At 37.2% G+C, this 23,296-nt stretch overlaps 1 protein-coding gene across 3 annotated transcripts; it reads left to right on the top strand.

Annotated features, from left to right (window-relative positions):
- Nucleotides 1-18,761: 18,761 nt before the first annotated feature.
- On the top strand, nt 18,762-21,307 carry LOC127519400 (interferon-inducible GTPase 5-like). 3 transcript variants are annotated; one of them, XM_051907103.1, is made up of 3 exons: nt 18,762-18,840; nt 19,121-19,206; nt 19,315-21,307. In XM_051907103.1, exon 3 carries the CDS (start codon nt 19,318-19,320, stop codon nt 20,485-20,487), a length of 1,170 nt encoding a protein of 389 aa, XP_051763063.1. In that variant the 5' UTR covers nt 18,762-18,840; nt 19,121-19,206; nt 19,315-19,317; the 3' UTR covers nt 20,488-21,307. The 3 variants fall into 3 exon arrangements, with proteins under 3 accessions (XP_051763063.1, XP_051763065.1, XP_051763064.1); XM_051907105.1 differs by having other exon boundaries at nt 18,774-18,840; nt 19,303-21,307; XM_051907104.1 differs by having other exon boundaries at nt 18,795-18,818.
- Nucleotides 21,308-23,296: the final 1,989 nt, after the last annotated feature.

The raw sequence follows: 23,296 nt of genomic DNA, 5'->3' as shown, positions 1-23,296 counted from the left end.
CATGCTGGTTATTTGCAGACCGCAGTCATAAAAGCTACAACGTGGCATGGACACAAGGGATTAGAACATGGCAGACCCTGTCAAATAAAATTTCCAGGCATGGTATTTGGTTACACTGAATATTTTGCTGATACTCTTCATGATAAAGGGGGGCTTAAAACCAACAATTGTTGTTTTGTTATTATGCAATTTATTTCAATGTTTCCAGAAACAGTGTAAGAGCTTGTAAGATCTTCTTTTATTCCCACCTTGACCACTTTATCAAGTACATCGTTTTAAGGGCTTATTGCCAGAGACAAATTTAATCTGACCATATCAAACCTCTGACCAATGACAAATGCCATATGTATGCTTTTGCTGTTTGTTGTGCTATATGCTCTTTTAAATCACAGGATCCCTGCTGCCAAAGTTCAAATCCTGTGTCTTGTCTCAAAGGAGGGACAAACGAGTTCTACCATCATCAGTGCCTGATTCTTGTGGAGGTGTGAAGTGTTTGATGGATGATTTGCATATCAATGATCAGTGCAACACCATTCGATGAAGATCTCTCACAGGACTGAAAGGAGAACAAAGACTGACCAACTGCTATTGCAACAAGTCTGGACGAGAAGTCTGAAGATGACATCTATACACAACAGAAAGCATGTCTTTGTGGACTGTGCCACCTTTGGACTCCATGAGTGTGGCCAACGGTGCCAAGGAGAGATCTGTAAGATTGAAAATATCTAAAGATATTTTAAAATGAACAAAGACATTTGCTTTACTGTTTCAACCCGCTCTCTCTTGCTACAAGGGCCATTTGGAAGGCACAAAGGTGTTGAAGGTGATCAAGGCCTGTAGGCCAAAATGTATATACATCGGGGGTCTACAAATGGTCACACCTTTAGTACAGTGGGGGAAGATTTAATGTCCTGATTGGTCAGTTTGAATGTCTCATATTTTGGTTTCAGTCACATGGTCAAGGAAGGGATAAAAGAAGATTGTAACTGTTGCTCTGTCTCTTTGATTCTTGGCTTTTCTTGGGCACTCTCTCTGGCCCTCTCTCTATCCCTCTCTCTCTCTCTCTCTTTCTCTCTCTCTCTTTCTCTTTCACTCTCTCTCTCTATCTCTCAGGTAACTTTTGACATACATGCTGGGTACGATTAATGGTATATGATTTTATCATCTCATACATCTATTTTGTAATTATTTTAAGTGTAACCATAATCAGATATTGTCATTAAACCCTTTCTATTACAAATGATGTGCTAACTAGTTTTGATTTAGTATTAACATTAATGTGCTCCCTATTGCAATACAATATTGTCACACTGTAGCAACGCTCTCCCACATATTTTGCTATCATAACTGCGCTTATTTCCGTCGTTGGTATAAGTTGCAGTGGGCGGTTATAGACAAGAAATGTACAGTTTTCTGCCATCTTGCTGATAACGTTTCTTTAGTCGCTCGGCAACCCTACAGCCTGAACCCCTGTAGGAGGTCCACCCTTACAGTGTGAGTGATCATGTTCATTCCACATTTATTTTGTGCTCTAGTCCTAGGCCTTCATTTATGTGTGAAAATTTTCTGATTTTTGCATGAATTATTGATTTTATTTGCCAATTTCTATAAAAATGCTCTCTATTGCAGTTACACCTATTTGTGTGTGTGTGTGTGTGTGTGTGTGTGTGTGTGTGTGTGCGTGTGTAAGTGATCATATTCGTTCCACATTGCTTTTGTGCTCTAGTCCCAGGCCTTCATTTATGTGTGAAATTTTCAGATTTATGCATGAATTATTGTTTATTTTTGCCAACTTCTATAAAATGCTTTCTATTGCAGTCACACCCTTGTGTTTATGTGTGTGTGTTTGTGTTTTTGTGTGTGTGTGTGCGCACGTGTGTGAGTGATCATGTTCATTCCACATGTCTTTTGTGCTCTAGTCCCAGACCTTCATTTATGTGTGAAAATTTTCTGATTTATGCATGAATTATTGATTTTATTTGCCAATTTCTATAAAAATGCTCTCTATTGCAGTCACACCCCTGTGTGTGTTTGTGCGCGCGCACGCACGTGTGTGTGTGAGTGGTCATGTTCATTCCACATTGCATTTGTGCTCCAGAACCAGGCCTTTGTTGTGGTATGAAATTTTTTGGATTTATGCCAGATTTATTGATTTTATTTGACAAATTAAAAAAAAAAAAAAATCGTATTTTTTCGCATTTCCCATTCATTTTCAATTGGGGTCATATTGACCCCAAAGACAACATTAATAAAAACAATTTTTACATGCCTTTAGAATAACCGAATCAAGCCCAGTTTTTTTTGTGTGTGTACAGACAGATAAAGTAGGAAAAGTCCCAAAATTTTATTCCACTGAGATGAAGGGAACCATTTTTTTTATTCAAGAAAATTCGATTGGGGTCATATTGACCCCAAGGACAAATTGTAATGTCACTTTAACTCTGGCATCAAACAACCTCGCATTTCGGGGACACTTCGAAAACAATGAAAGTGTCAACAAAGGTAATTTTCTCTCCATCATCGACCTACTGGCCAAGTATGATCCATATTTGAAGGAGCTGCTCCTTGTTCCGTTAAGTATCTCAGCCCAGAAATCCAAAATAAACTTATAGGTATACTCTCTGAGACTGTCCAGAAAGAAATTATCAGTGAAATTAAGGCCGTGCCGTTTTTCTCAGTGATCATGGATATGACTCAAGATGTATCTAAAGTGGATCAGATGAGTCAAATCTTTCGGTATGTAACCATAGAGAGAGATAGCCAGGGTGCTGCAATGGCTGTGAAAATCAACGAGTCTTTTCTAGGATTCTTGCAAATACCTGACTCATCCGCAGGCACAATAGCCAACGAAATTATATGTTCGGTTGAGGAAAAAGGTCTCCATATTTCGAAATGCCGTGGCCAAGGATTTGATGGTGCCGCGAATATGAGCGGCATATACACGGGAGTTCAGGCAAGCATACAGAAGAGACAGCCAAATGCAACATATGTACACTGCGCTGCCCATAAATTAAATCTGGTTGTCAATGATTCAGTCAAGTCAATAACAGAGCTGACAAAGTTTTACAACACCATGGAAAAATTGTACGTGTTTTTTGCGCACAGTATAAAGAGGTGGAATGTATTGGTTGAGATGACTGAAAAACTCACTCCGGGTGTCACGCTGAAAAAACTGTGCGCTACTAGGTGGGCATCGCGCAATGATGCTGTGCTGCAGTCAGATACAGATATGTTGAGGTGTTGAAGGCCCTGACAAACATTTCACTTACCAGTAAAAAGGCAGATGAGCGCAACGAGGCCATGGCTTTGATAAGGCTGATGGAAAGATTTGACTTCGTTTTTATTATAGTCCTTCAAAGTGAAGTCCTGGAACAGATCAATGTCATTTCAAAAATGCTTCAGGCAAAGGATGCTGACCTTCATAAAGCTACAGAGTTACTTGACACTGCCATCGCGGAGTTGACAAGATTCAGAGAAAATTTCGAGGAGGCAAAAGCAACCGCAAAATTCATGGCTGAGAAGTGGGGAGTGAAACAAACCTTTGAAAATGAAAGAATTAGAAGGGCAAAGCGCCATTTCGATGAATTCTGTCAGGACGAGCGTCTGGCTGATGCTGAAAGTTACTTTAGGGTAAATGTATTTAACGCTTGCCTAGACATCATCATTTCCCAGCTGAGTCAGCAATTTTCAGCTTTGCGATCAGTTGCTGATTTGTTCAGAGTGGTCCAGCCGCACATACTTGCAACTGAGGAGAAGAACGCTATATACAAGGGGGCACAGAGGTTAGTGGAGAGATACAACCAAGACTTGTCTCCAGCAGTTCCACAACAATTGATCGCATTCCATGCAGCCTTTAAAAGACAAATCTCTGGGATGACTATAGTTCAAGATCTGGCCAGTTTTTTGATTGTTGAGAACAACCCTATTACATCTAGCTTCAGTGACATGTGCACCGTTTTAGTTCTCTTTCTTACTATCTCTGTTACTGTTGCTTCAGCGGAGCGCTCTTTTTCAAAACTGAAGCTCATCAAAAATTATTTGCGGAGCACCATGTCGCAGAACAGACTATCAGGACTGGCTATTCTTTCACGAAGCCGTGAATTAAACACCAGGGACATCATGAATTAATTTGCTACAGTGAACGTCTATAAATGTCCCTTCAGTGGAGGGCGGGGTTAGGGGGCCCGTACAAATTTTTTTGCATATGGGCCCGGGACTGACTTGCTACGCCACTGTGCCAGGATGATTGTTTTGTACATTGTAATGGATTATAAAGCAACAAGCTGGATGTACGCACCCTCAACCTGACGAGTCAGTTTAAATACATGTATATATTGCCACGATTGGTCAAATAATTAGCCATTTTCATTCGTCATTACTGCAAATAGGTAATTCTGATACATGCAATGATTATCCACTTTGACATGTAGGCATTTTTATCTTTATGCACACAATAATAATCTTTTACGTTGCTTTTCTTTTTAATATGTGTCATGTTTGTGTGCTGCTGCGTGTCCCTGTGTGTGTAACGCCCCCTTTAAATAATAATAAAATACTGCGGCATTGACTTTAGAGCAGGTTTCAGTTGGTCAATGGCGCAGTCATTTTCAGTTGCCTCAAAATAGCAACACACCAACAATGTGCCTGAACACACCTCGTTTTCAGAGCAGCACACCCATGGGTGAACAGACGGGCACGAGTGCATTTGTTATTTAAACAACGTGGCGCTGGACGTGAAAATGATAACTGTGTCGGGCTGAAACTAGAAAAAAACACTTGCGGTGCGCCTGGCGTCGCATTGTGCTGGGTGTATGATAGGGCCTCAAATTTTGTATGTATCATCTTAGAAGATATAAGTTTAATAAGTATATGGAGCCATGGCTACAAAATGAATGGGCTTATATCTTCTAAACGGTTTGACTAATTAAAATTATTTTGATAACTTTTTGTCATAAGTGTTTATAGATGATACATGCAAAATGCAGTCAAGTGGTTTAGGAGTTAGAAAAAGAAAATTTTGCCAACTCAAAATGGTCAGCGGACTACAACATGTTGTAATACTGTTGTCCACCAGAGGGAACCACAGGATAAGACAGTTTCTATCAGTTGGTATGTATAAATCCAAATCTCACAGAACAAGACATTCTGAGGAAACATGCAGAGTTTCATGAACTTCTGATGCTCTGAGCGCTAACAGCAATTTTTAAATATTAGCCCTTTATTATATCAATGGGATTCCAAGATGAAGGCCATAATACTAATATTGTCCACCAGAGGGAGGCACAGGATAACAAATACTTTTAGATCTCATAGTTTAAAGTCCGTGTAAATGGTTCAATAGATTGACTTGACTAAATGCATATAAATTCATTTTAGATTCATAAAGTTTAATAAAGCCCAAAACTGCGTAATGCTTATCGATCATTCTGATTTTATGTTGGTTGTCATAGTTTCTGAGTATGCCCTAGTTTTTCAACATTAGTTTCTGATTAGTTAATTGATTAGTTTCACCTGTGTCTAGTTTGGTGCCTCATTTGTATTTATACCCAGTTTAGTTCAGTTCTTTGGTGTTGCTTATTGAATGGTTGGTGTGTAGTGCTCCTTTTCTGGGCAAGAGATTTTATTATTGTGTTGAGTAAAAGAAGGACTGTTGCATTTTTATCCATCATGTTTTTCTTTCTTCTGTCACTGACCCGTGACATTTATATATCCTAATAATATTGAAAATATGTCAAGTTAACAGACATGATTAATTATATTGCTGTCAATTTAAAATGAAGACTGTTTTATTTGTTATATCCATGGATCCATTCATCTATTCTTCAATCGATTTATCCTCTGTAGTGTCATGGTGTTGCTGGAGTCCATCCCAACATCTCAGGCCACAGATAGAAATATATTAAATTATTAAAATAATATTTGCAGGCTGAAATAATCGATTTCCTTTCGACACCAGCATGTATTACTAACTTGCTTCATCAAACCCAAACTATCTTCCACATGGGCCATTTATGCTTGGACCCAGATGATTGCCACTTGTGGCTATATTCCTAAATATTTGATCGTAGTCGGTGTACGCTTGCAGCAGCACTTCCAGTTCTACTGGGGAAAAGTATGCAGCAATCTTTTTTTTCGGGTGCTGTTGCAATGGTGAGTCATAATTTTGGAGCTCCATTGATCATGGCTTTTCATAGTCATAGTCATGGCATTTTCATATTCATAGGTTTAGATCAGGGGCCTGTTTCAATAAGGAGGTTTAACCAACTCTGAGTTAAAACTTCTTCGTACGTCGCTAACTCGGTTAGCTGGATTTGATTGATGACAATTTGGCATGATCTTGGATTGTTCGGTTCTTCGACGCTCATCCTGGACTTGCTGCCATAGCAACAGGTCTGTAAGCTCAAACCTGCTCGTGAGCAGCTTATTTCATGTAAACAGGATTAGATTGCATCTTTTTAAGTGGAATTGATACTTAAAATCTGTCCCAGCCTCTGCTGATTTATTTCAAGAGAGCTCTACTTATCCAGGGACAATAATTTAAAATAATAATTTACAAATTATTTTGAAAATAATATTATTATAATATAATATAATATAATATAATATAATATAATATAATATAATATAATATAATGTTGTGTAGTCTATAATACTATAGGCACAGCCAGTTTTACTCGTTTTAAGATTTATTCGTGATGGAATAATTATTTTACAGTTGTTTCATGCTTGTACTGTTATTCTGAGCCGTGTATTAATTTAAATGGTGACGCTATTATGGGAGTGGCTTGATGCAGATAACTTGATCTGGACTTGAAATCATTTTTAATTAAAACTTTAATTAATGCTGTCACGTAACATCTGCTTCAAAGATAAAATTAAATGAATTGCGAATTACAACATTGAAATAAAAATGTCCGACTGTACAAATGCTTGTGAATCTAATTGGGAATTGGGAATCATGTAAAAAAATAAACAGTGCACATTTCATTATCTGTTATAACATTAATGTCATAATGTCATGTTCAATTGGCTGTTTCATTATAAAGGTCCAGAAATTCATCAAGTTTTTCGTCAGTTGTCTTTTTTAAATATATGATGTCATTACGTTGCTGTCTTGCTGCCAGCCAATCGCTGCATTGATCGTGGTTTAGAGTATCGATACATTTGCCCTTTTCAGGAACACGAGAACGCGCAGTAATCAGTAAACTTAATCCTGATATTTTAATCCAATCCACAAATTCGTTTGAAGAACCAGAGCCAGAGATCAGTTATCACGATTAGAAGATCTAGCATCTGTCAGATCATCTCAGATGTATTAAGCGAGGTCTGTAGAACGGACCCCAGGTTGGATTTGTATGATTTTGTCAACTCTAAATCTACTCTGAAATTCTTTGTTCAATTAACCTCATGCAACAGAGCAAAACTAAACACAAAGTCCAACTCAAGCAAAACACAAACACAGATCAAACCTGACACTGCCCAAGCAGAGCTGAAAGAAATGAGAAAAAAAGAACAAAAAACAAAAATGAGGCCAAAATCCCAAAAGTCTTTTCTTTTTTTCACACAAAATCCACCGATAGCAACCAACACAGTCAGTGCTGCTCCCACAGCAGCCCCTCTCCACCAGATACAGGAATGAGTTTACTCCCGGCCCCGGAAAGTTACAAAGTGCTGGTGAGCGTAGCCCACAAACAGCACACAAGCAGTATTAATGAGTCCCGATCCTGCTTTCTGGCGAAAACACCTTTCAGACAAAAGAATGCTGTGAGCTTGTTGTTGCTGTTTGAAGGCCAGTTCAAAAAAAAATGTTCCCAGTTAGCAATGATGGCCGTCGATTCACACACAGCAACTACCTCAAAAAAAGAAAAAAGAAAAAACAAAAAAACAAAACAAACAAAAAAAACACAGAAAGCTGGCATGGTTTGCCAGAGAGGCTAAAAACCAACACAACTCTTGATCAGATGAGCAGAAGTTGCTATCTCTGGAAATAAAACATTGGAAGGTCTTGAGACGTTTTATTACAACTGTCAATCATTTAGCAGAATGCGATCTTGCTTTCTAGGGCCATTCAGAGAGGTTATTTGAATCTGGAAATGGAGGTTTTCTTTGAATTAATATCTCAGTTTGACCCTGTCATGCAAGAGCACCTGCAGAGAATACAAGCCAAAGAGTTATGTGACGCTTATCTCAGTAAACACATTCACAATGAGCTCATTACCATTTTGGAAAAATGCTGAGAGTTAGAAAACCAAATACTTCTCTGTCATCATGGACTACACAACAGATTTTAGTCATCAGGAGCAACTGTCATTGGTGGAAACAATTGTAAAATTAGAGACATTGAAAGGTGTTTCGATTCAAGAGCATTTTGTCGGTTTTCTCAATGTAATGGATACCACAGGGAAGGGCTTGTGTGAGTCATTACTAGATCACCTAGGTTTTGCCAACTGTCGTAGCCAGTCCTATGATAATGGAAGTAACAAGCAGGGGATAAAACAAGGTGTTCAAAAAAAGAGTGCTTGAAATTAACAAGGCTTTTTGTGTTCCTTGCAGAAGTCATAACCTCAACCTTGTTGTAGGTGATGCAGCCAAGTCATCTATGACATTGATCAGTTTTGGGGCTACTAAAACCTCTTTAGCTCCTCAGTACATAGCTGGGACATTCTCAGAGAACATAAGAAAGACCTCACAGCAAAAGCACTGTCAACAACTAGATGGGAGTGTAAGGATGACCGTGATAAAGCAGTGTGTTACCAGCTTCCTGAGATAGTGAAAGCTTTGTCTGCTCTAATAGAGTGTTAAGTATTGCTCTGAGACTTGGCTTGAAGATCCAAATGCAGCTTTATTGGGAGTAATCCATAACTGTAATCCATAAAACAGGTATACAGTCAAAACCACAGAGCAAACCATCCAGATAATAACAAAAGTCCAAGACAGTGTTCCTAATTTTGATCTAGGGTTAGAAGAGGTAACATTGTGATTGTGATCATTATATGCTGATGATGGTGTCAAGAGACAAAAGAGACGAGAGACAAAAGGCAAGAGACGTCCTGTCTCGTTTTTAAACACTGGCAGCAGACAGGATTGGCTGTGATGTCACAGCCAAATTGCAGTTTTGGACTGCTAGAGCCCATCGCATCAAACACTGATTTTGGTTATACATTCAAGATGAAAACACAAGGATTGTGGTCTGTGTACACTATGACGAGAAGATTAATGGAACCAAGATAGACTTCAAAGTGTTGTAGGGCAAGTAATAGAGCAAGTGCTTCTTTTCATTGGTAGGGTAATTAAGCTAACGCTTATTGAACTCACGAGAATAATAACAAACAGGATGATATACGATTTTTATCTTCCCGAAGAAGAACAGCTCCAGCGTCATCAGCGCTTGCATCGACCTCAAGCTTAAAAGTTTGTACACAGTCGGGTGCAATAAGAATGGGTGCATTACACAACAGTGTCTTCACACATTTAAGCACTTCTGAGAAAAACAAAATCATTTAACCATAAGCATGTAAGTAAAATCATATGGAAATTATACAGAAACTCAACATTTCTTCTACAATACTTTAAATAATTACAAAAGTGTATGTTGTTCATGGAATTGTCATGTTGATTTGTAAACACTATGTAAGCAGAGTTTGGTTATAATAAATTGATGGTATTGCACACTGTTGCCCAATAGATGACATTGCCAGTCAGAGGATTGTAGTTCAGAGAGAGCTAAACGAAAGACAGTTTGCAGAAACTCTTTACAGTGAGTTCCCACAGCTTCAGGGGAGGGAGTTTGACTTTTTCAGGGTTGATGCTCAGAGGCAGGTTTCGTATTTGAGTCTGCAGTCAAAACCCCCAGCAGCAATAACTGCTAGTGGGAAACTTGGACGATCAGCACTTTATATACAGGTAATCTAGGGAAAAGGTAACATACCAATAATAACAACAATAATATTCAATGTGTCTGCAATTCAAATAGTGTTTGTAATTCTATTCTTGTGTAAAAATTTCCACTATTTGATCAGATTCACTACAGTCTTCATTCGATATGTAGGCAGCATCTCATTATTTTATTGTTTCCTCTGTTTTATGTATAAAATATAGTTCATTTAAAATAAATTAAAGCATACAGTTGTTCAATTTTACAGAGTACTTCTGCACTTGCACCAGTGGCCTTCTCTCCAGCAGCTCCATTGGCTGTCTCTCCAGCAGCTCCAGTGACCTTCTCTCCAGCAGCTCCAGTGACCTTCTCTCCAGCAGCTCCAGTGGCCTCCTCTCCAGCAGCTCCAGTGACCTTCTCTCCAGCAGCTCCAGTGGCCTCCTCTCCAGCAGCTCCAGTGGCCTCCTCTCCAGCAGCTCCATTGGCTGTCTCTCCAGCAGTTCCATTGGCCTCCTCTCCAGCAGCTCCAGTGGATTGCATAATGTTAAACAAGACTACAATTTAAAACCTTATGAATAAATTTTCTGTAATTGTTTAACCATTTTGTAATATTTAGTTTGTTTGCTGTGCGACACAGAAGGCGTTTTCTCCTGCAGTGACTGACAATACAACCATAAGATACACCAAAACACAACATAAATTCACAAATCACATCAATTTTATTTGTTCGCTGTACTCCCAATCTTTAGAATCCATATGTTTGTAAGGAACAGATCCAAATTCAGCCCTTTATCCATCGATCTTCATTTTGATTCTCAGCAACAGCGCCCGTCACAGTCAAAGCTCGCGCTCGTTATGATTCAAATTTGAAAGTTGCGCCACCCTCGAGAAGCGTTACGACATGGTTTACGGCACTGATATCAAACGCTCATTGGTTCTCACCTGCTTCGTCACAGATTGCGACATGCCGTGTTTCAGTGGATTGACATTTGAAATGAGTGTCGCGCCTTCATGGAGAGAAGCCGGATTCATCATATTTTCATGGATTAATAAGTTAAATTCTGCTCTGTACCCTATAAAAAACTATTACCGCCAGAGAAGACTGACTGGAACTCATCATCATTTGAACTACTTTTGGTACCACTTTTGACATTTTCGCAAAAAAAATAAATGATTGTGATTACGCTTGTTTGTCTGTCATTCTTTTATTCATATTAGTAGGTAGTTTAAAGAAATGGTTATGGGTAGGTTTAGGGGTATCTGTAGGATTAGTGGCTCAAAATATCGTTTTAATGTTATATTTTTACTAAAATTGTCATTTTCCTACACATTTCTGCCCATTATGTTTTATTCTTTTAACATTCTGTATAAAATGGGTAGGTTTTTAGGTTCGGGATGGGGTTTAGGGATCTTACATTTATCTACAAAATGATAAAAGGGAAATTATACATATATCTTTAAGACATGATAAGATTAGTAAAAACTGTAAAAACGTAAGTATTTTTAAGTTTTAGTGCCATAATTACGTTAATATTGTACATTTTAGCACCTTTCTAAACGTACAAAAATGTACGTTTTGTGTCTTTGAAAGTTACGTATTAATACCTATGTATTAACAATGAGAGCAGGCTGGAAATTCACAACCAGCAACTGTGACTCAACGAAGTTACAAAGTAAATTCAAAACGCTTGAACAGATCAAAAGATCAAACAAAGCCACGCAAAAATGAAGATCATTCAGATCATCCAGATCCTACAAATAATCCACATCCCGGATGAGCCCCCAAATATGTTACGGCCCATGTCCGAGTTAACAGCTCGCTAAATAAAATAACTCCAATAAAGGGCATGGACCGCACACATGTAAGAGCCACAGACACTGATAGCGAATTTTCAGGACGATAATCGCCCTCGTTTAATAAGGAATAAGAAATAAACAATAATTCGTAAATAATGTTACAAACAAGATCAGGCAAATATTAACAAAATGAATTAACAGTAAATAGGCAGGGAAAAACAGCAAGAGAAACAAAGAACGCCTGCCTGGCTATTCTCACCAATAGTTCTTACCTGGCTTCCGATAAAGCAAAAAGAAGTGAGTCTTCCGGGCCTCTGCTTCCTTCACTATACTTACTACATTAATAAACAGTGACCTGTTTAAATAACTCCACTACCTGTTACTGTTAAAACGAACATTAACCTTATAAAGAAAACAATAAATAAAACTGTGATATTTCAGTTTTTCTTTTTTAATAAATCTGCAAAAATGTCAACAATTCTGTGTTTTTCTGTCAATATGGAGAGCTGTGTGTACATTAATGAGGAAAAAAAATTAACTTAAATGATTTTAGCAAATGGCTGCAATATAACAAAGAGTGAAAAATTTAAGGGGGTCTGAATACTTTCTGTACCCACTGTATATCAATATATAAAGCACTATTAAAAAAGGTTTATTTTATTCTTATTTATATAATAAAAACATATGATATATTACCTTTCAAATCTGTAAACACAACTGTTTTCACACTTGAGTCCTCTTTAAAAGAACCAAACTCAGACCTCTGTAAGTGGACCAAGAGATGAACCAAGTGAAAAAGGACCCAGTTCTCTTTACGTTTACACTGTCCCTGTCCCTGAAAGAGGACTCAGATCCTTTTTTGGTCCACTTACTGTAAGTAGGAATGTGTGTTCTTTGTGTTCATACTGTTGCTTTTTGGATCTAGTCCAGTTCAGTGTTTGATGCCTTGACCCTGTGGCCTTCAAAATGTGATCCCTTTCACTTACATTGTATGTGCCTAACTAAACAAGAAATTTGTGTGTAAAGATTATGATTATTATTAAAGGCAAAGTGCATCAAAATTATTATCTGTGATCATTTCATTTACAATAACATTTTTAATTGTGAGCGATCTAATGTTTAGGAGGCCAAGCTTTATAGAGATTGTTCACTAATTTTTTGATTTTCTTGTTTAATCACAATCAGATTTTTTCTAGATCCTATGTAGTAGATTTATTGTTTGACCTCACTATTCGGGGAAAAGGCAGTTTCTATAGACTGTACTACATTCGCATTACTATTACAGTTTTTTTTTACAATTACTAACAAGCGTTTACTAATACTCAAAGTACTTTTTCTAAACTCTTAACACAGCAACACGCCTACAATTAGCCAAATAGTTAATTTTCTGCCCAAAACCATATTTTGTTAAATAAATATACACTCTACATTTCAAAATGCTAAAAACCTTTTTCTACATATGCTAACTCTATCAAAACACAGCAAACTTGATTCATTCTGTCAAAACACACTAGTTTTCCATCCTACATGAACACAGTCAATCATAGTGCAAAATACTAACAGTTGATGGCATTATGAAAACTGCATTACTTGTCATGTTTCAGTTTTACCTGCAGACAATATGAAATAAATTGTTTTTATAATTCAGTTTCCTTTTACTGCAGTAAAAGTAGAATGCTTACATGTAAGTCATTCTACATTTTCGGTTGATTGTTGAATGTGTGCATTCTTGGCAAAATAGCAACTATCTAAAAGTACATGAGTCATTACTTGCTGACTCAGTTGTTTCAAAGTAACAGAATTCCTCACTTCAGCTACTGGTCAAATGAGTCCCTATGCAGAACTTCAGTTGGCCCCTTGGTTGAAATCTCTTTCTGGGGTTGGGTGTGTGGTGTTGATGGTGCCCCCATAGAGGGTGGGATGGTGTCCCCTTGGTAGTTAGTTCCCTATGCAGACCACATTTTCTGCATATGTGGAACAATGGTAGTGGAATCGTTGTAGTAAAAGCTTTACATGAAGCTTTTACTGAAATGAAAACATGAAATTGCAGCCATTGATCAACAACAAATCCAACATACATGGCCTTTGGGTATTGTGGAAGCTTTTTTTCTGCCACAGAATAAAAAAGTATAAAAAGTATTTGTGACTTCTTTTTTCACAATTCTATTTTTTTTCTTGCCATTGTGAGTTTACATCTCACAAACCTGACTAATTTTCTCAGAATTATGAGATATAAACTAGGAATTGAGAAAAAAAATGTCACAATTACCTTTTTTATTTTCTATGCATGGCAGAAATAAGTTTTCATATGTTCTATATGTGTAAGAGGGCAAACCACAGAGATGCACAATCCAACACACAATCTTCCTCCTCTCCTCTTCCTCTTCTTCTCCCTTGTCCTGATCCAACTACTCCTCTCCTCCAAGAACTATTCCTCTCCCTCACCCAGACATTATTTTTTCTCTCTCTGCTCCTCTGTGTTGTTCTTCATCCACACTGAACAAAACCAATTCAAAGAGTCATATTTTACTTCAACTTCAACACCTGACTATGCCTCCAAATGAGATTTGAATCTGCTATTTCTCAATATTTCAGTGATAATAATAATAATTGTATCAATACATTTGAGTTGATGTTGTTTCAGAAGTAGAGGTTTTATACTAAATTTAAAGCATTTGCAAATAAGATGAGAAAGATCTATGATTTTGGTATAGGGAAAACTTGTATGAAAAGAAAATGTAAGCCTTTTGGAAATGTATTAATTGACTGCATTTTGTGTGAAAACTACATGAATTGTGTTAATGGTATGGTCATAACAGACAGATGTTGTGCTAATTGATGAAATTCAGATGAAATTCGTGCCACTAGTTGACCATGTCCATGGTATGACTATGAGGGAGGCTGGGCAATGAGTTCAGCCAAACCTAAGTTGCTTCACCATCGCCTCGATCATAAGAACCTTCAGGAAGGAAAACAGGTAGGTGTACCTCAGTGTACTGTAACTTTTGAGTGTTACAACACATGCATCAAAGTGCCTTACATACAGATAGAGTTTCTGTCTGCTTCCAGTTTGTAAAAAGGATGTGTTACAGTTACAGTCATCAGTACTTCTATTTTTGTAGGACACAGAGACGATGGAATGGAAGAAGCCTGACTAGACATTTCAGCTGATTGGTGTCAGGGGAGGATCAGGCATGCAAGAGGGTTTTCCCCCCGCTGCCTGGATAGGGCCAGTACAGCCTGTGATGTTGATGAGATTCTCTGGCCTGTCCCAGACCAAAGATGTGATGCTGGGCCAGAATATTTTTTGTTGTTGTTTGGTGTATTGTACTGTACAGTACATTAAGGAATAAAAAATGTGCAAATGTATACATGTTCATCATGTGAAAAGTTCCTTGAGGGGGAGAACCACAAGCAACGCAACGTATTACTAGTTTTTGTTTTTGGTAGTATTGTTTTGAATTTATCTCAGCAGTGTGTAAGACTGTGTTGTAGTGTGTGTGTTTTTGAGGGCTTGTGTGTGATGTCTGAGGGCAAAGTTTGGTTTTTCAGCAAGATTGAATGGTTTTGAGTGTAGAGCTTCATTTTGACCTGAAAATAGGATGTTCGGGGAATTGGGTGAGACGTTATGGATTTGTGTTTACTGTTTTGAGAATATGAAGTATAGTTTCAAGAAATGTGTTTAAGCAATCAAGGATGTATTATCTATTATGAAAACATTTGAGAATTTTGTGCATATAGTGTTTTGAGAAAAGGATTCACATGATTTGCAATTTGTGTGAAATGAATGAAAATGTACTGTTTAGGACAACTACAAAGTGTTCGGATCACTGTATTAACTGTTTTGAGAACAGTGATCCAAGTTTGGAGAAACATGTCAGATCGATTGAGAAAAACTGTAAGTCTCAAAATAAGCTCTTTCCAGCATAACACAAGCAACAAATCTCACTCAGAAAGAGTGTCATCATAACACACTGACCTAAAAACAACAGGGAGCATTACATAAATGATGAACTTGTATTTTATAAGATTGAAGGACTTTTCACAAATCAATATTTCATTCTAGAATAGAAGAATAACATCTTTTCATTTTACTGACTGTACTACAGCAGAATGAATCAGAAATGCTGCAATGTGTTTTTCTATATCTTGTTGCATATAGTAATTTACTTGTAAAAAATAAAAAGTTGAAAACAAATTCTGAAATTCCAGGGCTGAAATAATAATAATAATAATGTCTGAGCAGTAAAATTTATCAACACGATCTGTTTGGCCTTGTGCAAGCAGCAGTTGCGATCAGTATTGCAGTGTATTGCAGCACCTTGCAATCTGCTTATCTTTGTACACATGAATGATCTGGCAGATTTTATCAGTTGTTAAGAGCAATGGGATGAGAGCAATTATTTATTCACGCACTCAGCTTCAGTGTCAAAGGGTCAAATGTGTGAGAAAATATAGCTTTTTTTGTCTTTCTTTTGTCTTTCTTCGATCTGTTCGATCTTCGATCTGTCAAATTGTGTTGTCTTTAACCCAGTGTTTTATGCTAACCAGCATTTAGTTAATACATAAAGTGTTTTTTCTAAACTCTTAAAGGGTTAGTTCACCCAAAATTCAGTCATTAATTACTCACCCTCATGTCGTTCCACACCCGTAAGACTTTCGTTCATCTTCAGAACACAAATTAAGATATTTTTGATAAAATCTGATGGCTTAGTGAGGCCTTCAATTGCCAGCAAGAAAATTAACACTTTAAAATGCCTTGAAAGTTACTGAAGATATATTTAAAACAGTTCATGTGACTACAGTGGTTCAACCCTAATGTTATGAACCAACAAGAATACTTTTTGACAAAACAATAACAAAATAACAACTTTATTCCTCAATATCTAGTGATGGGCGATTTCAAAACACTGCTTCATGAAGCTTCGAAGCTTTATGAATCTTTTGTTTCGAATCAGTGGTTTGGAGAGTGTATCAAACTGACAAAGTCACGTGATTTCAGTAAATGAGGCTTTGTTACATCATAAGTGTTTCTAAACTTTAACAGGCTTGTTCGACTTGATGCAGCGCCGCACAGACCGATCGGCGGCTGACTTGAAGCAGTGCATGCCGGTAAGAAAGTTTGTCCGACTTGAGACAGCGTCAACGTCATGTGACTGTGACGTATAGCTTCAAAGTACCACGAGAGCGATTCGAGATCAGCCGCCTGGATCAGCCAGCGCAGTTTCTCAAGGTTCACCGCATGACAACGATCACGTGTGTTTTGTGTTTATTGTCAAGCCTTGCTCACAAATCTGTATTTTTATAACAGTTAAAGCTCTTTTCATGTAGTTGTGATGTTATATAGTGTCATGTTTATCAAAATAAAACTAATAAAAAATGTAGACCCCACTACATTGGTATTTAAATAATATATGCTTATGTTGAACTTTATTCTTGTAAAAACAGACGCTGTGAAGTATTGAATGAAAATGTCTCTGAAACATCAGTGTATTAGTCAAATATTGCAATTATTTCACTTCAGCTGTGATAAAGTATGCAAACGCAGCACAAGCGTCACTACGAGAAGCAGAAAGAGTCCGACTTCACGTCACTATTTTCAGCTCCTCCCCACCTGCATGCGGATACTCTCACCGATCGGTTGCATGCAGCCGATGTCGAACACACCTAATGGTTCACCAGTTGGGGGAGTGACTTTGGCAGTTTGATACACGCTCCGAACCACTGATTCAAAAACAAAAGATTCATAAAGCTTTGAAGCTTCATGAAGCAGCGTTTTGAAATAGTCCATACTCTTTTGTTTAATAACCTGTTGTTTTTGAATACTGTCTATTGTTTTAACAGAGTCTTTCCTTCAAGATCTAAAGCGCTCACTGGGTGAAGATTTAGATGACAAAGAAACATCACCACAAGCCTCCAGTGATTGGTCAGTGAGAAAAAGTCTTGTCTTAGAGTGGTGGGCGAAAGTGAGGCCCCAGTTCAACGAAAGTCTTACAAGTTTGGAATGACATAAGGGTGAGTAATTAATGACATACATAATTAATGGGGTGAACTAACCCTTTAAACCTGTGAGAAAGATGCTGACCTCAGAGTAAATGTTCTTGTGTTATTTTCCTGACATGTTATTCTCATGGGAGATATACTTATATAGGCCTAGGCTAGAAATTGTACAAAACAAAACAAAAAAACAATTAAATTGTAAAATAATAATAAAGGCAATATTCAGACGAATTAGAATATATATATATATATATATATATATATATGTTATACAAATTTTACTAAAACAGACCAAAATTAAAAAAAACAAAAAAAACAGAAGTGCTAGTTTTGACAGTATACTGTAAACCTTTAACATATCTACTGTTATAGTATAGCTAATTGAAGATAAAATAAAAATGTAAAAAGATGGCTAAGAGCTAGGAGGAATTAAACTGTTTTTTTTTTTTTAACTACTTAAAATATATAATTAAATATTTAACATACATATGCATCACCAATCTTAGTGTAATGATGGGTCGGCAGAGCGGGGATCCATTTGCAAGCTTTATTAAGAACAGTATTTACACAGGTAGACAGGGGCAGAGGCAGGAACATAAACAAGGACAGGCAATGGTCGAGGCAGGCGGCAGACAAACAGAATCAGGGTACAGGCAAGGATCAGGGCAGGCAGCAAACAATCACAGTCCAGGAAACAGGCAAAGATCAGGGCAGGCAGCAGAGAATCACAAAGAATAAACAATCCAACCGGAAACCAGGAAACAGTCCACAAGAAAACGCTCAGTAATGATCACAACAGCAAATCAAGACTTCGCAATGAGGTGGTGTGTGTGTAAGTCCTTTATAGTCCAGGTAGTGTGCTAAGCTGTATGTGGCAACTGGTGATTGGTGTGGAGTGTGCATGTGATTGGCAAGGAGGATTATGGGAAATGGAGTCCAGGAACTGACAGGAACAGACAGTGATCGTGACACTTAGATATTATCTTTTACAAATGTTCATTTGCATGTTCATGTTCATTTGCATGATTTGGCTGAGGCTGAGAAGCTCCTCCTATTTGCACTTTGATCTACAAAAACTCCCTGCACAAACTTAAGAAGGCATTTCTACATTTGGAGTGTTACAGTACAGAAGATACAGAAATCCAGTGTATGTATCAAAATAGTTTAAGGTACGTTGAAAATGCATCTTAATAACACCTTTTCGTATGACCTAATAATATATGACAAATGTCACATTTTGAAAAACAATTTTACACTTTGGCTATTTCATACAAAATCATGAAATAAAATAATAATAGCTACAAATAATTTACATTCCAGTAATATTAAAATAATTGTAAAATCAAAAGTACTTTTGCCCTGTATGATGTCTTTTGACTCTAGTTACAATTGTTGTTCAGTTGTTTCATATTGGTTTCATATTCAGTTTCTGTCTTTAAAACTTTACAGCGTTTTCTCAAGCCTCTCCTCTAACTGAAGACAAGCACAAACACACACAAACACTGTCTCACTCTTGCTGGAACTCAGAAATTAAGGTAATTAGAATTCTTTGTCAGTTATATTACTAAATTATATTATCAAAATAAGTATTATGTCTCTAATTCTGAGCAGCCGTTAAATTAATGCTTAAGTTTGTTGTTTAGAACATGGAAACTCAAGACCCTGATGTTGTTGAGGCATTAAAGGCATCAGGCGAGTCCACCCTGGAAAAGGCTACAGCAAAAGCTAAAAAAGCATTGGATCAGCTGATAAATGTCTCACTTAACATCGCCGTGACTGGAAAAACAGGATCTGGGAAATCCACCTTTGTAAATGCATTAAGAGGTCTAGGTGAAAATGCTGCTGGAGCAGCACCTACTGGAGTCACAGAAACTACAATGGAGGTCACCATGTATGAGCATCCTGGAATGCAAAATGTGAAGATCTGGGACCTGCCTGGAATTGGAAGTCCAAAATTCAAAGCAAAAAAATACCTTGAAGATGTCAAATTTAACACTTATGATTTCTTCATTATCCTTAACTCAGAGAGGTTCATGCAGGATGACATCATGCTGGCTAAAGAAATTAAAAAACAAAAAAAACTCTTTTACTTTGTTCGTTCCAAGATTGACAATGACATCAGAGCAGAGGAAAGAAAAAAGGGATTTGATGAGCAGAAAGTCCTTTCCATTATAAAAGAGGACTGTCAAAAAAACCTGAAAGAAATGGGAGACCCCAAAGTTTTCTTGATATCATCTTTTGATTTGGAGAAATATGATTTTGAAACACTTCAAAACACACTAGCAAAAGAGCTTCAAGAACATAAGAGACTCGCTCTTCTACAGGCCTGGCCAGTGTGCTCCACTGAATGTCTTGAGAAGAAGATCAAGATGTTTGAAGGCCTGATCTGGGCTGTATCTCTTCTCTCTGCTGGTATAGCAGTGGTCCCTGTGCCTGGTGTATCAGCAGCATGTGATGTAGGCATGGTGGTACTTTTTCTCACAAGGTGTTACTATTCATTTGGTTTGGATGAAGGATCACTGACAAGGCTTTCAGAAAAAGTGAACAAGCCCCACCTGAAAGAAATGGCCAAATCAAAGTTTGTTGTTGCCATCCGAGAAAAAGCTTTGACCAGATTCCAAGCCTCTGCTGCACTCGCTACCATTGCTACTGTCAAATATTTTATTAGTCTCGTTCCAGTTGTGGGCAGTGTTGCTGCTGCAGGAATATCCTTCGCTACTACTTGGTACTTGTTGAAAGAAGGATTAAATGACCTGGCAAATACTGCTCGAAAAATCAAAAAAGAAGCTGGGCTGGATACAATCTCATACCTATAATCTCCCAGAACATAATTTAATCCTAAAAATGTCTGTATTTGTACATCGATGTGTCCTAGTCTGCTTCTCTTCATTGATTTATCTCCTTTAGAGCATGAAGTGTTTTCTGTATGTTCGACTATGTGAGGGTTTAGTAAAGAGAATACCACTTTGTCTTCATAACATTAAAATAATTTATGTTAATGTGCATTTAAACTATATGCTAAATTACTGAGACAGCAACAGAAAATTAATTTGAAATTGATTATGCTTATAAAACAATCATATGCTTTGAATACTTTTATGTGTGAAATGGAACAGATTACAAACGAGGTTGAAGCTTTGACCACAGAAGCTTCAGCGCCGGTTGTATCTGAAAATGATGTTTAAGTGTTAAAAGGTTAAAATGATGTTTAAATAGAAGTGAAGTTTTTCCTGCTGAGTTTCTTAGAAATGAGACCAAGATGTATGTTTTATTTTATCTAGAAGTGTTAAATGGAAGCTAATGCGAAGGTCTCAAGCTTTTGCAATTAAAATGTATTAAAAATTTGCAGAATGCGATGCAGTCTGCAAAAAGGTGTTGCAAGGCAGGTTGCAGCTAAACTTCTTATCTTATGCTTTGCATGCAACAGGAAACTGTGCAGTGCACTGTGCACTGTACTCCTGTTTGCAAATAAGAAAATGATAAAAAAAAAGGATGTGATCTTCTGAAACTACATGTATTGGAAAAATTGTAACAGTTTGCCACACCTTGGGTGAAGAATTTCTTGTCTTTGTGTTCTGTTTTTTATCTTGTTATTAAAACGAAACCATTGTATTTGGTGATTCCTAAACCTCTTAACTGATTTCTCATCCGTACAGTAGACCTTACTTTGAGTGTGAAAAAAATCAGTAGAAAAGAAGAAGAGACAAAAATCTTCCACAGCTCTACTGTCCCACCCCACTGCCTGCTTTTGTCATGGAGGGATGGGACTTTTCAATTTTCAGGTGACAGCATCAGTTTGCACACTTCAGTCGGTCACATGAAAGAATGAAGTAGCTGATCGGTCTTCGAATAATAGGGTCAAACATGATATCAGTTAAGGAGAGAATCAAACCACAATGTTGTAGTTAGTAGGGTAGAGTCTAAACAATAGAAATATGGCAAAATATAAGAGAAATACAGAAACACCTGTTTGCCATGACTTTCCAAATCTATGCGTGACCGAATGGTTGATATGTCTGTAAAGGGTGAAAATAGCCAGATGGTACTAAAGAAACTGAAGTGTGACAATAGGGTCTTCTAAGAGTGGATTATGAGGATGTCCATGGAGATATATATTTTTTTTTTCCCCAAGCAGACATAGTAAAAACTTAAAAATTTAAAATACAATTTCATAAATGTTACTCACACATACATTTATACAGCATTTTATTTGAGGTATAGTGGAAAGGAACTGATTGGGTAATGAAAAGTGAGTGTTACATATAAAGACACTTTACTATCCCATGAGGCCTTGGAAGAGGACTGCAACACAATGGAAGCAACACAATTTACATTGCAATGCCAAAATGGCAGATATAGCATGTCTGGATTGCATTCATATAGAACAGGGATGGGCAAACTCGGTCCTGGAGGGCCACTGCCCTGCAGAGTTTAGCTCCAAGTTTTATCAGGTTTTTTTACTAATAAAAATACCATGTACAGGAGTCAGTTTTTACAACATTAACAGTCTTCATGTAGAAATAGTATTATAGTAAACACAATTTTTATTATTATGTATGTCATATTTATCGAAATAAAACAGAAAAAATAGACTTTTTGATATTTAAAAAGAATAAGCTTATGTTGATCATTGTACATACAGGTACTGAAATACATAGTAAATTAAACATTGAATGAAAAGTTTTTTCTGCACGTAAATGTTGGAAACATGCATTTATTTCACAAATACATATAAACAGCTTCATCTGCAATAAAGACAGCAAAGTTTGCACATTACTACTTGCAGCAGAAAGTGTACGGCTTCAGTGCTCCGTATTCAACTCCTCCTCCGACTTCAAGCAGCAAATCTCGCCGATCGGTAAGTTCGTTTGAGATCTGCCAAACACCTTGCCTTGAATTTACATGAAATAAGGCGACTACAGTCATCCTCTAACCACATTTGTGGCATATGTTCAACTATTGGGTGCACTTCATTCGAGCGGCGATAGTACTCCACTATGCTGACGGAAGTGAGGATCCACTGCTTCGAGTCCAAACGGAAGCTGTGTGACGTCATGTGAAAAGGGTCTATTGTTGTTTCTCTGTTCACGTTTATATTTGCTGGTATTTATTGCACCTCTATTTTGTGAGACATTCAACTATTAATTCTCATGAATATATGTCTTTGCATGTTTTTGAACTGCTTTGTGGGTTGTTTATTTTACACGCATAGTAAAGCAGGAAGCCATTTTATGAAGTTTAATATGAACAAACAGCGAGTTCTCCCTAGTATAGATGTGTAGCCAAAGCTTTTGCATGAAAGAGCGGCGGTTATAACATATACTTTTTTTTATATTAGTGGCGAACTAAATTCTTCTTTGAATGTAGTACTTTGACAGTGATTTTGCAAGTTGTAAGAGAAAACTGATGAAGAAGAAGACAATTATGGCAACAGGAATAGTGTCCATTTTGCAAATATTGGTTATTCATTTCACAACGTGTGAAATCAAGCAAGTGTAGTTAGTATTTGCATTCACACTCCTACATATGGTATGATTTGTTTCACACCGCAAGCTTCAGCAGAGCATAAGAGAGTGCTTATAAAGTAACACATGTATAAAAGTACTCTGAAATGGTTGGTTGTAC

Source organism: Ctenopharyngodon idella, chromosome 9 (assembly GCF_019924925.1).
Source record: "Ctenopharyngodon idella isolate HZGC_01 chromosome 9, HZGC01, whole genome shotgun sequence".
Taxonomy (NCBI): domain Eukaryota; kingdom Metazoa; phylum Chordata; class Actinopteri; order Cypriniformes; family Xenocyprididae; genus Ctenopharyngodon; species Ctenopharyngodon idella.
This window is presented reverse-complemented; position numbering and strand designations above follow the sequence as displayed.

Bases quoted from the DNA above. Each gene is read 5' to 3' on its own strand.
- LOC127519400 (XM_051907103.1), top strand. From the start codon at position 19,318: ATGGAAACTCAAGACCCTGATGTTGTTGAGGCATTAAAGGCATCAGGC.